This window comes from Gouania willdenowi, chromosome 13 (assembly GCF_900634775.1).
Source record: "Gouania willdenowi chromosome 13, fGouWil2.1, whole genome shotgun sequence".
Classification (NCBI taxonomy): Eukaryota; Metazoa; Chordata; class Actinopteri; order Blenniiformes; family Gobiesocidae; genus Gouania; species Gouania willdenowi.
Genome location: NC_041056.1, coordinates 1712764 through 1726140, shown reverse-complemented (window position 1 = coordinate 1726140; position 13377 = coordinate 1712764). Strand labels below are relative to the sequence as shown.

Sequence of the window (13377 nt, the reverse complement as noted above, 5' to 3'; positions counted from 1 at the left end):
GACACTAATGCTGTCACTCAGTGTTTACACTCACCTGTTGTTCAGTCACGTGACAATAAATGTAAATGTGTTGTCACAAGATAACATGATCACCATTCTAACCACAACACCAGCTGGTACTCAGTGTAATCAAAGTCTCAGCATCCTGACCAATCACCAGTTTCTTTTCTTTCCTGACAGCAGTGAAAGTGGAGCAGATCAAACAGGAAGTGGTGGAGGTGAAGAAGGAGAAGATGGAACTCCCGCCGTCCGGCTTCGACAATCGCGTCAGCACCATCACCTCTGTCGCCCCGACCAACGCTGTGTCGGTCGTCATGGCGCCCAGCGTGGTCAAACAGGAAGCCATTAGGGGGGGGGAGGCGGAGCGCGCCGTCGTCAGGAGCAACCAGCAGGCCAAGATACCACTGAAGAAGAGAGAGCTCAAGCTCACCGAGAGTTTCCATAGCAACCACCTTAACAACAACAACAACAACAGCAGCAGCAGCAGCAGCATCATCGTGTGCAACCCCTCAGTGATCCAATCACAGGAGAGTAAACCTGCAGCGCCCCTCCCAGCGGGTGTCGTCACGGTGACCTGTCCGGATCTGACCAATGGGAGAGTGTCTGTGCTCCTCCAGCACAAAGACGGACAGAACGGCGTCATTGAGCAGGTCGGACACGTGGGCGTCATCCGCAGTCACCGAGCTGAGCCCCCGGAGCACAACGGGCCAACGACGCTAGCCGCCATCGCCAAGGAAGAGGAAGTGAGTCGGCAGTCTGTGCTGGTGAGGAAAGACTCGCATCAGAGCGAACACACGGCGCCGAAAGAGCAGGAAAACTCATCCACGCCTGAAGGAGGAGGAGTCAGAGGAGAAATGGTGGAAGAGGAGGAAAAGGAAAGCAAAGACAGCAGTGCTCCACACAAGGACGAGGAACAGGAAGCGTGTGAAGTAAAGAAGGATGAGAAACAGGAAGTGTGCGACGCCACAGACGCGTCAGAAAAGAAGGACGAGTGTGTGAACGGAGGCTCGGCCGCTGAGGTCAAGGATCGACGTAGAGAGGAAGCATCGTCAGAGATCCAGAAAGAAGGAATCCGCCTAAAGATCAAAATCCCTCCGCACAGAAGAAACAAACGGCGAGGAAAAGCTGGAAGAGCGGAGGAGAAGGAGAAAGAGACGCAGGAGGACGAGGAAGAGGAAGTGAAGGAAGAGGAGGGGAGGAGGCTCAGGAGATCCTCGCGCATTGGCAGGTACCAAATTAAACAAAGACTTGTCACATGACTTAATGATAACTGAAAATACTTCACATGGTCGTTTGTCTGCTAGTTGGTGAGATGAATGATGGATGGAATGGTCGGTTTGTTTGTTTGTTGGTTGGATGGTTGACCAAACAGTCAGTTCGTTTGTTGGTTGGATGGTTGATGGAACGGTCAGTTTGTTTGTTTGTTGGTTGGATGGTTGATCGAACCGTCGGTTCGTTTGTTGGTTGACGAAACGGTCAGTTTGTTTGTTGGTTGGATGGATGGATGGTTGATCGAACGGTCGGTTTGTTTGTTGGTTGGAAAATGTCAATATCAATATTTAGAAAAGGTTTATTATAGAATGTAAAAAAACATGTAGTGATGCTTTTATTCTTCAATTAATTCTTAGAAACTTCATCTTTTTTCTGATTCTTTGGTAAATTTTCTGTCATCTTGTGTTTTCTTCTTTGTGTCGTTTTCTCATTAGTTTTTTAAGTTTGGTTCTTTTAACGCTGTAACAGTTCAAAGACACTTCCTTTCTGCTTCCGTTTCTCTCCAAGATCATTTCCTGCGACGACCTCCAGGCCGTGCTCCAAGACGTCCGAGACCAAGAAAACACAAAAGAAAGCAAGGGAGGAGAGCGAGGACGGCGACGAAGCAGAGGAGCAGAGCTCGCCGACAAAGAAAGACAGAAAAGTCTTACCTGTTGGACCAATCAGGAAACGGAGGGTAAATGCCTCCCACATGTTTCTGTTAGCTTAGCACGTCGCGACCAGTCCCACATGTTTCTGTTATCTTAGCACTTAGCGACCACTCCTACATATTTCTGTTAGCTTAGCATGTAGCGGCCACTCCCACATGTTTCTGTTAGCTTAGCACGTCGCGACCAGTCCATCCCTGTCAAGTTTTAGATTTGTAAATAAGGTGCTACTTTTGGCTTTTTCTCCTTAAGGGACAGCACGTATGAGTGAGTTCTGTAGTGTGGCTTGTTATGGGATGGTCTGGGTTAGTACGCACTCATTAATTCATCTAACTGAGCTTTACATTCTGTTCTGAGATACAAAATAAGCTATATATATATATATATATATATATGCAATATTGTAGTTTTCTGTATCGCCAAATTAGAAAACTCTTTGAATCTTGATATATCGCCCGTCCCTAATTCCGAAATTACAATGCAGCCTAAATTAAAACATAAATGGGTATATGAAGCACATTTGTTTATTTCATATACAAGTCAACACGTTGCATATTTACTGTTAATTTCACGTTGCTTGTCTTTAAGTTAGACATTAACATTTTATTTTCATTATATATTTTTTTATAATTTTTCATGCTCACTCATGTGGTTCTCTGGTATTCACTAATGACTTATTACACATTTATTGGAGACTTTACATTATTTAACACTTTTTAAAAACAGTGTATATTTGTGGAGCTTGTGATTGGCTGATTTTTCATGGTGACTTACGTCGTTTCTTCTGCTGTGGTAGACGTTAAAATCTCAGTTATTAATCTAACAGAACGTGTAACTGTGTCACATCCTGCTGCTCTTTAGGAAGATAAACTCTGTCACATTTTACAAAGTATTTACACCAGTTCTTTGTTTTTTTCGCCGGAACGTTCTTCTTACATCATCTCTTTTCTGAGTTGTTTCTGGGTTTGTTGCCGCTGTCAGCACTAATCTCGTGAGTACTGCCACTGAGGCCATTTCAGGTGGTAGTTCTCACAAGGCTAGTGACGGTGTTCAGTTTAATTAGGCAGAGGAATGTTTTTATTTATTTATCTATTAATTATTATTACATTAAAATACGGGATATTTATAGGAATATACTAATACGGGATGATGGCGGGAAAGAGGGGTAAAATACGGGAGTTTCCCAGCCAAAACAGGATACTTGACAGGTATGGACCAGTCCCAGATGTTTCTGTTATCTTAGCACGTGACAACCAGTCCCACGTTTCTGTTAGCTTAGCACGTCGCGACTACTCCCACATGTTTCTGTTAGCTTAGCACATAGCGACCACTCCCCCATGTTTCTGTTAGCTTAGCACGTAGCGACCACTCCCACATGTTTCTGTTAGCTTAGCATGTAGCGACCACTCCCACACATTTCTGTTAGCTTAGCATGTAGCGACTACTCCCACATGTTTCTGTTAGCTTAGCATGTAGCGACCACTCCCACATGTTTCTGTTAGCTTTGCACGTAGCGTCCACTCCCACATGTTTCTGTTAGCTTAGCATGTAGCGACCACTCCCACATGTTTCTGTTAGCTTAGCACGTAGCGAACAGTCCCACATGTTTCTGTTATCTTAGCACTTAGCGACCAATCCTACATATTTCTGTTAGCTTAGCATGTAGCGGCCACTCCCACATGTTTCTGTTAGCTTTGCATGTAGCGACCACTTCCACATGTTTCTGTTAGCTTAGCACGTCATGACCAGTCCCACATGTTTCTGTTATTTTAGTGTGTAGCGGCCAGTCCCACATGTTTCTGTTATCTTAGCACGTAGCGACCACTCCCACATGTTTCTGTTATCTTAGCACGTAGCGGCCAGTCCCACACGTTTCTGGTAGCTTAGCATGTAGCGACCACTCCCACATGTTTCTGTTAGCTTAGCATGTAGCTATAAACAATAAAATATGTAAAGCTTAGCATGTAGCGACCACTCCTACATATTTCTGTTAGCTTAGCATGTAGCGGCCACTCCCACATGTTTCTGTTAGCTTAGCATGTAGCGACCACTCCCACATGTTTCTGTTAGCTTAGCACGTCATGACCAGTCCCACATGTTTAGTGTGTAGCGGCCAGTCCCACATGTTTCTGTTATCTTAGCACGTAGCGACCACTCCCACATGTATCTGTTATCTTAGCACGTAGCGACCAGTCCCACATGTTTCTGTTAGCTTAGCATGTAGCGACCACTCCCACATGTTTCTGTTAGCTTAGCATGTAGCTATAAACAATAAAATATGTAAAGCTTAGCATGTAGCGACCACTCCCACATGTTTCTGTTAGCTTTGCATGTAGCGACCACTCCCACATGTTTCTGTTAGCTTAGCATGTAGCAACCACTCCCACATGTTTGTTAGCTTAGCACGTCATGACCACTCCCACATGTTTCTGTTAGCTTAGCACGTAGCGAACAGTCCCACATGTTTCTGTTAGCTTAGCGCGTCATGACCAGTCTCACATGTTTCTGTTATCTTAGCTCGTAGCGACTACTCCTACATGTTTCTGTTAGCTTAGCATGTAGCAACCACTCCCACGCGTTTCTGTTAGCTTAGCATGTAGCGACCACTCCCACATGTATCTGTTATCTTAGCACGTAGCGGCCAGTCCCACATGTTTCTGTTAGCTTAGCATGTAGCGACCACTCCCACATCTTTCTGTTAGTTAAGTCATGGAACTGATGGTTATCCTGTGACCTCACGTGTGTGGGCGGGGCTTGTCATGGCGGTGGACTTTCAGGGCCGACGGCGGCGCAAACACAAGCTGTGGTCCAACATCCGAGTGAAGAAGCGCCGGCCCAACGAGGAAGAGGAGGAGCCCAAAGGAGGAAGTGAGTCTGAGGGTTCCTGGAAGTCCGAGGAGCTTCCCAGTGAGGACGCCTGCTCACACTGTGGCCTCCCCAACCACCCCGAGCTGGTGAGTCCACACACCCAGTCCACCAGTTGGTGTTATGGTTCAACTGGTGATCAGGTTATCTTGTGACATTTTCACTCTTATTGTGTTGTGATGACCACGAGCTTGAGATTCATGTAAACACTCACTTCTTCTGCTGAGATGTCACCATGTATCATGATCACCAGCTGAACTGATGCACCATATATGTTCTCAGATAGTTTGAATGTCTCCCCCTGTTTTTCTTCTGTATCTTTAGGAGTGTGTTTTTATCATTGTGAACGACTGCATCAAAGCATCACCAGATATAATGGTCACCAGTTGAAGTGATTCACCCAGTGGGGACTCATTCTGTTCTTTCAGATGTTCAAAATGTTTTTTAATCTGTTGATGTGTTATTTATTGTGTGTGTGTAACAGATCCTGCTGTGTGACTCCTGTGACAGTGGTTATCACACTGCGTGCCTGCGACCACCGCTCATGTTGATCCCAGACGGACAGTGGTTCTGTCCTCCATGTCAGCACGTGAGAAAACGCCTTCATTTACTTCCTGTCATTGATCCTGAACAGCTCAAATCTATGTCATTCAAAGTGAAAATCCTTACAGAGTTTGGGAGGAGCAACATTTATCACAGCTGGGCCACAGAAGTTTTATTTATTTTATCTGGTCACATGATCAACATTCATGTCAACATTTAGAATCATTTTGTTGTTTTGTATATTTACCTGCCGTTTTTGTATATTTGTGTGTTTTTTTGAGTGCTTTAGTGTATTTGTTTTGTCATTCTAGATATTATTCCCTCATTTTATGTCTTTGTTGGTTTGTGTGTTTATTCAGTTATTTTTTTGTCATTTTGTGTGATGTCTTTTTTGTATTTCTGTTTTGCATCTTTCTCTGTTATTTTTTGTGTTCTCGTAGTTGTTTTTAGTGTAATTTTGTCTGTTTTTGTTGTCGTTTTGTGTGTTTTCCCATCATTTTGAATGTTTTTAAGAGTCATATTGTGTATATTATTGTTTTGCTGTTTTGTTAGTGTATTTTAAAAAATGATTTTGTGTCGTCTTTTTGTATAATTTCTCCTATGTGTATTTCTGTTGTCGTTTAGTTTTTTGAGTCTGTGTATTTTAAATATTTTTTTGTACAAATATTTTTTTGGGAGACCGTGGTAGTGGGTCGTCTTCTGATCGAGAGGTTGGGGGTTCGATCCCAGTACCTGACTATGTGTCGAAGTGTCCTTGGGCAAGACACTGAACCCTAAGTTGCTCCCAGTGGTCGACTAGCGCCTTGCATGTCAGTCCTGTCCCACTGGTGTGTGAATGTGAGAGTGATTGGGTGAATGAGCTGATATGTAAAGCGCTTTGAGACTGTTTCAGTGGTGATAAAGCTCTATATAAAATCAAGTCCATTTACACATTTTATTGTTATTCTTGTTAGTTGTTTGTTTTTATTGTAACTTTGTTTTGTTTTGTTGATTTTTTTGGGGATTTTTTGCCCATGTCTGATTTCTATATTCTATATATATTCATGCTCTGCTCTTTCTAAAAATGATGTTTTTGTGAATTTGCTTTGGTTTTTCCTGCACTAATGAGCCATGAATAAGTATTAGTTCAGCAAGGAAGAAGTAAATCCCAATGGCACTGACACAAAGAATGAACAATAAAATATGTAAAATACACAAAACAAAGCTGTAGCAGCTGAAAAATGATAAAGAATGTAACGCTGCCATCACGTGGACAGAGTTGGTACTGCAGCATCATTAGGGGATATAGGTTTGAGCTCCGTCCGTCCATGCGTCCGTTCTTTTCTCAGAAACCGTTTAAGATACGATAACCACATTTCCTATGTGTCTTCAGGGTATCAATACCTTGATGGAGTTTGAAAATGAGAAGCGCGCAAAGAAATTTCCCGGAGTTTTTGCCCTGGTTCTGTTTTTCTTTACTCTGTTTGTGGTATCTTCAAAGGGGACAGCTTTTCCTAGAAATCGTCATTTTATATTCTGATGTGATCATATTTTTTATGTAAGTTCTTAGATTTAGGACATTTCGGAAAAGGTTGTGAGTTATAATGACAACTAATCTGGAGGGGATGTTGATGACTGTCTTCTTGTTTTATTTAATGTCACTTCCTGCTGATGGAAGACAATCCTTTTGTTGTCTATTTTCTTTACAGTTAAAGTGGTTTAAAACATTTAGATTTGATCATTTTTAGTCTGTTAGCCTTTATCTATTTTTAACCCATATTGTGTTTCCTGAAAAAGGCCTATTTGTATCATTCTGAAATGTACATTATTTTTCAGTTTTGGGAAACCAAACTTTTTTTTTAACCTCTGGATATTCAGTTCTTACCTTTGTACCATTTCAAGCTGTTTATTGGACTTACACGACTTGAATTACAATAAATAACTGAAAATATTAGTGTGTTCTTAAACTTTTGACTGGTGTTGTGTATATGCTGTGTATATATATATATACATATGTATGTATACAATTGTCTTTTTCTAATCCAGTTTATGTGAATCCAGGAGAAAAGTTGTGATTTGTGTGTGTGTGAATCCTGTTTTGGCGCTAAGTGATGTGTGTGTGTGTGTGTGTGTGTGTGTGTTTGTTTCTTTTCTAACAGAAGCTTCTGTGTGAGAAGTTGGAGGAGCAGCTCCAGAGCTTAGACAGTGCTCTGAAGAAAAGAGAGCGAGCAGAGAGGAGGTACACACACACACACACAGCTCAGTGATCAGAAACAATCTGTAGAACCAATACATAGTCACTCACATTATCTGTGTGTGTTAATAAAGAGACTGATTGTTCACCAGATTTTAGTGTGTGAGCATGCTCTTATTTTGTAGGAGCGTTACCAGTATTAAACTGTAACACTGTGTTTGTTCTGGTGCAGGAGGGAACGTCTGGTTTACGTCGGGATCAGTGTGGAGAACATCATTCCTGTGAGTCTAAAACAATAATAATAAAACATTAATAAACAGATCATAAATATTTGTCAAACATGCAACAGGAAGTAAATAAAACAAACAACATGTTTACATATGAGAGACACAACCTTAATTACAGGGGGCGGAGCCTCAAACATGTGATTGTATCTGATCTGAAGGTCACATGATCAACATTAGATATTTTGACCAATTGGAGCCGTTTGTGTTGTTGTGTTCTATATTTTCCTGTCATTTTTGTTTATTTTTGTCTTGTTTTGTGTGTATTTTTTGTTTATTTTTGTTGACCTTTAATATATATTTTTGTAATTGTTTCCATGGGTTTTTTTCTGTGTGTTTTGTTATTATTTTGTGTTGTTTTGGTTTTAATATTTGTCTTGTAATTTTGTGTATATTTGTAGGGTTCTTGTGTGTTTTTGGAGTCATTTTGTTGTTGTTTTTGTGTATGTATTTCTGGAGTCTTGTGTGTTTTTGGACTAAATTTGTTTATTTTTGTTGTCCTTTGGTGTATTTTTCTGTCATTGTTTTCATGTTTGTGTGTTTTGTTGTTATTTTGTGTTTTTTGTTGTTGTTTTGGATATATTTCAAAAATGTTGTTTATATTTCAATATAATAAAAAAAGGTAATACTTTATTATCATAAATGTTAGGGATGTAACGATTTACTCAACTCTCGATACGATTCAATTCACGATACTGTTTTCTGTGTGTGTGTGTGTGTGTGTGTGTGTGTGTGTGTGTGCGTGTGCGTGCGCGTGCGCGTGCGTGTCTGTGTCTGTCTTGTTTTCCTCAGGAGGGCGATGAAGAGGAGGAGGAAGAGGAAAAGTCGACCAAGAAAAAAGATCCTAAGAAGAACAAAAATCTGGGACGAAGATCAACACGAACCAGGAAGCACATCAGCTACAGGTGGGTCACCGCCAGCCAATCAGAGCCTGAGATAAAGTCATGGAATGATCAGAATTATGTTTTATATTTTAATAATGAGTATTTTTAATCTAAATTCCCTTCTTGTGAACGTGCAGGTTTGATGATTTTGATGATGCGATCGATGAGGCCATCGAGGACGACCTCAGCGGAGGTAAAGTCTGAATACTGTGATTTGATTGGCTGATGGTGACTGATGTCATCACTAAGTCTTTATTCTGTGTTTGTGTTTTAGTTTGATTTTCACATGCTTCGTTTGGAATGAATAAACTCTTGTTTTATCCTTTTATAAAAAACAGCTCTTATCCTAACCCGGGGTTTCCACTGGATACGTCTCCGCTGCGCCACGGCAACGATCCAGTTTTTCACTGCCGTCCGGTAATTCACACGGTTGCGTTTTGAGTACGCCGCGGTGCGCTCTGCTTAAAGGACTGTGACGTCACAAGACAGAGCAGGTTCACGATATTTATATAATCGCGTGAGAACGGGGTTAAATGTCTGTGTTCTAAACACAACAATAAACAGATAAACAGCTCAGTGTTCTTAACGAAGGAGAAGAAGAAGGTTGGACTCTTGTTTTGTCATAGACACATTTTTTATCAACAGAGAAGAGATAAAACCAGTAAAACATGAACTAAATCAAAGTTGATTCAGTTTACAGTGAGTTACAGTATGAGAGGAATCAATATAGTGGATGTGAATTTGTTTTTACACATTATGACGTTTTGATGATGTATTTACTTGAAATATAATCTGAAGTGTTTTATTTTGAAAAGTAACCCGATATTTTATTGCGGAGTAAGCGCTTAATTTCCTGTTTAGCTTCATTTTCTCTGTGATTGATACGTTGTGCTCCGGTATCCGTCAGAAATAGAAGTTCTGCGTATATCTGGTAGAGGGCACCGGACTACCACATCTGTGAAGGAGCAGACACGCAGCACAGTGGACCTGCTGGAAATTAACACATAGAATAAAGTGGAAACACATCAGCTACGGTGACGCGGCGCTGACGTAACGCAGTGGAGCCACATTCAGTGAAAACTGGGGGTTACTTATCTTACACATCTTATACTTTTTAAATCTTTACTTATTTTATTCTTATCTTAATCCTACTTCATTTATACTTACCTAATCCTCACTATCTAATCTTTACTTATCTAATATACTGATACTTACGCTTATTTACTTACACATACTCATCTTTTCCTTATTTATCTAAGCCTTATTCATGTTATTCTTATTTTAATCCCACTTAATTTATACTTGCCTAATCTTTACCATCTTTACTTATCTTATACTTATTTACTAATATTATCTTTATTTTATCTTATGCTTATCTAATCCTTATTTGTCTAATCTTTATTTATCTAATCCTGTCTTGTCTCATCTCTTCTTTAAATGTTGTAAATATTAAAGGTATAATAATAATAAAAAAGATGCTGCGATAACATTCAAATACTTGTTTTATATAAACCTTGTGATGGATACAGTTAATGTGAACGTTACGTTGACATCTCTCAGAAAATGCCACCGTGTTGCCGGAGGACGCCAAGGATGGGCGTCGACCAATCAGGACCAAGACGGTGTCGGCACGCAACAGGAAGCGTCGGCGTCTTAACGACCTGGAGAGCGACAGCACGGTGGTGGAGAGTGAGGACGAGTTCATGCTGAGCAACAGGTGATCACCACATAGCCTGGAGGTGTAATGAACAACAGTGCTCTAGTGTCATCTGGTGACACTACTTCCTGTTGTTAAACTGTTGAGTGTTTATGTTTATCTGTTTTTTAGTCGCTGTTCATCTGTGCTCGAAATGAGTCACAGGATAACGTGATCACCAGTCAAACTGTAACAGCACCGCGTCCAATAACTGTCTTTATGATTTGAATTTAGTCACAAGTAAACATGATCACTCTTTGATCCGTAACACCGGTACCACCGTATTTGTCTGAGATCTTTTAGACCATAATTTATTTATTTTTTTAAATCAGTATTTTTGTATTTTCTGAAACTTCCTCGGTCGTCCTTTATGATGCACGCACAGAGCTTTCTGATTGGCCCAGAGCTCTCTGACCAATCACAGCGCACCAACTCTTCCTCCTCCTCTTCCTCTTCTTCCAGCTCGGAGAACGAAGAGCTCGGTGCCGATGAGGACCAGGACGATGAGGATGAAGATGCAGGCAGTGAGGTGGGCAGCCCTGACAGAAGGCCCCGCCCACAGAGACACAAACCGGGCCGGATGCCACAGCGGGCGAGAAAACACGTGAGGAGGCGAAGACGACGGCAACGCTCCTCTGAGGAAGAGGAGGGAGAGACTGAGGAAGAGTTGGGTGAGCTGAAATCTAATGTGATATTTAACATGAGAAAATACAAATAATAAACTGTGACTCATTGACATGATCACCAAATAATTTAAAACATCTGAAAACAGTGACAAATGTGTGGTGATGATGAAGATGATGAAGAACGTTGTCTCTCTCAGACACAGACCAGCTGAGCGACCTCAGCGACAGCGACTCTGATGGGAAGAGGCGTGGCCTAAGGCGGGGTCAGAGACAGCAGGTGAACTACAGGGAGGAGTCGGAATCATCGGACGTGTCTGCGTCTGCTCCACGAGATACGGAAAAACAACGGAAACCTCGGAGAGAACGACTGTCTAGTGATTACAGCGACGGTTAGTGTTCCCATTCTACTATAGACAGCAATCAGTGTTCACATTCTACTATAGACAGCAATCAGTATTCACATTCTACTATAGACAGCAATCAGTGTTCCCATTCTACTATAGACAGCAATCAGTATTCACATTCTACTATAGACAGCAATCAGTGTTCCCATTCTACTATAGACAGCAATCAGTATTCACATTCTACTATAGACAGCAATCAGTATTCACATTCTACTATAGACAGCAATCAGTGTTCCCATTCTACTATAGACAGCAATCAGTATTCACATTCTACTATAGACAGCAATCAGTGTTCCCATTCTACTATAGACAGCAATCAGTATTCACATTCTACTATAGACAGCAATCAGTATTCACATTCTACTATAGACAGCAATCAGTGTTCACATTCTATTATAAACAGCAGCCAAGACCGGTTTGATAGATCTGTTCATGTCCTTTGTCATAGACTTGTATAAAGAATAGATCTGTTCCTTTATCAGAGACATATATAGAATAGATCTGTTCCTATAACGGGAACAAGAAGTGATTGTGTGTTTTTTTTTGTTGCAGCGTCTCTTTCTTCCAGAGAGTCGGAGGAGGACGAGGACGAACGGAGGAGAGTGAGGAGGAGGAGGGGCGAGCAGGACGAGATCAGATTAGAGAAGCGGCGGCGGCGTGAGGACGTGAAGGACAAATGGAGGTTAAAGAGGAGGTGCAGAGAGGAGGGGGAGGAGCAGAGGATGGGTCGAGGCCGACGTAGGGAGATTCTGTCTCAGCGACGCCGACAAAGACTCGCTCAGATGTTAAAGAAACGACGGCCGTCCACGGACGAGGAAGAGGAGGAGTCAGAGGAGGAGTCGGACTCCTCTGAGGAAGACAGACCAATCCGGAAAAGACTGAACCGGATCGACTCGGATGACGATGACGAGGAGGATGAAGAGTCGTCAGCAGAGAAAGCGACGAGTCGCAGTCCGACACCGTCAGAGAAACAACAACATCGGACGTCTGAGAAGTTGCAGGACGTTTGTAACGCCCCCCTGACGGATTCCTGATGATGATGATGATGATGATGATGTCCTCTTCCTCGCTGTCGTATCGTCGCGTGTTCGTTTCGCGCCTCGTTTTAAAGCCGTCGTCGTTCTCAGAGCACTTAAAACAAATGTAAACAAACATAAACACAAACGCGTTCAGGGACAGAAACAAACGCTCTGTAAAATAAACTTCATCGCGTCATTAAACTGTGACGCTAAGCAACCAAATGCTGCTTTAATGTCACTGTGACATCACTTCCTGTTTCAAAGCCTTTAACGAGACGAGACGCAACAGAAAAGAATAAAGAAATAATCTAACTTGACTTCTTTAACAATAATTCCTAAACTTAACACGTCATATTAAGTTTCACTTTTTTTTTTCCTTTTCTTTCTTTTCTTCTTTTTGAAAAAAAAAAGTCAGACATAGAATAAATTTTCAAACCTTAAATTCAATCTTTGCCACTTTTAAGGTTTCTCAGATATAAAGACTTAATAATTTGCATTAAAACCTTAATTCTCTTCAGTCTGACTAAATCTGATTAAGAACCACTGAATCTGATTCTTATTCATTTAGTTTTCAAAATAAAAGTCCACATTAGTTTTTAATTGAAAGTTAAGGCTAAATGTGACTGATATTAAACCAGTGTTTGCTTATTGAAACTCACAGTTCAATGATGGGATTTCCATCACTTTCATTTAAACCTAAGCTTGAGAGTAGGATTAACTAATCCTAAAGTTGGGCTTTGTAAAGCCTGACGATGGTCTCTGTAAAGTATAGTGTTATATTTTCTATATGAAGGAGAGCTGCTGACGGCGTCCTCAGAGAGACTCTAACGGACGTGTGTGTGTGTGTGTATGCGTGTGTGTGTGTGTACCTAGGTTGTCGTCTGTCGTGTGCGAGTCTTACTGTTCAGTTAAAAAAAAAAGAAAAAAAGGCTCATCACGGCCAATAAAGAGTGTTTGATCCAAA

At 41.4% G+C, this 13377-nt stretch overlaps 1 protein-coding gene across 2 annotated transcripts in view; it reads left to right on the top strand.

Moving 5' to 3' along the window:
• The window catches only part of rsf1a (remodeling and spacing factor 1a), a 26444-nt gene extending 13067 nt beyond the window's left edge, over positions 1 to 13377 (top strand). For both annotated transcript variants that reach the window (XM_028464234.1, XM_028464233.1), the window contains exons 7-18: positions 181 to 1228; positions 1780 to 1948; positions 4697 to 4873; positions 5269 to 5373; positions 7466 to 7545; positions 7733 to 7781; positions 8577 to 8689; positions 8806 to 8861; positions 10229 to 10385; positions 10827 to 11035; positions 11188 to 11379; positions 11947 to 13377. In XM_028464234.1, coding sequence (XP_028320035.1) covers positions 181 to 1228; positions 1780 to 1948; positions 4697 to 4873; positions 5269 to 5373; positions 7466 to 7545; positions 7733 to 7781; positions 8577 to 8689; positions 8806 to 8861; positions 10229 to 10385; positions 10827 to 11035; positions 11188 to 11379; positions 11947 to 12428 — 2837 coding nt within the window. In that variant the 3' untranslated portion in view covers positions 12429 to 13377. The remainder of the gene's footprint in view (positions 1 to 180; positions 1229 to 1779; positions 1949 to 4696; positions 4874 to 5268; positions 5374 to 7465; positions 7546 to 7732; positions 7782 to 8576; positions 8690 to 8805; positions 8862 to 10228; positions 10386 to 10826; positions 11036 to 11187; positions 11380 to 11946) is intronic.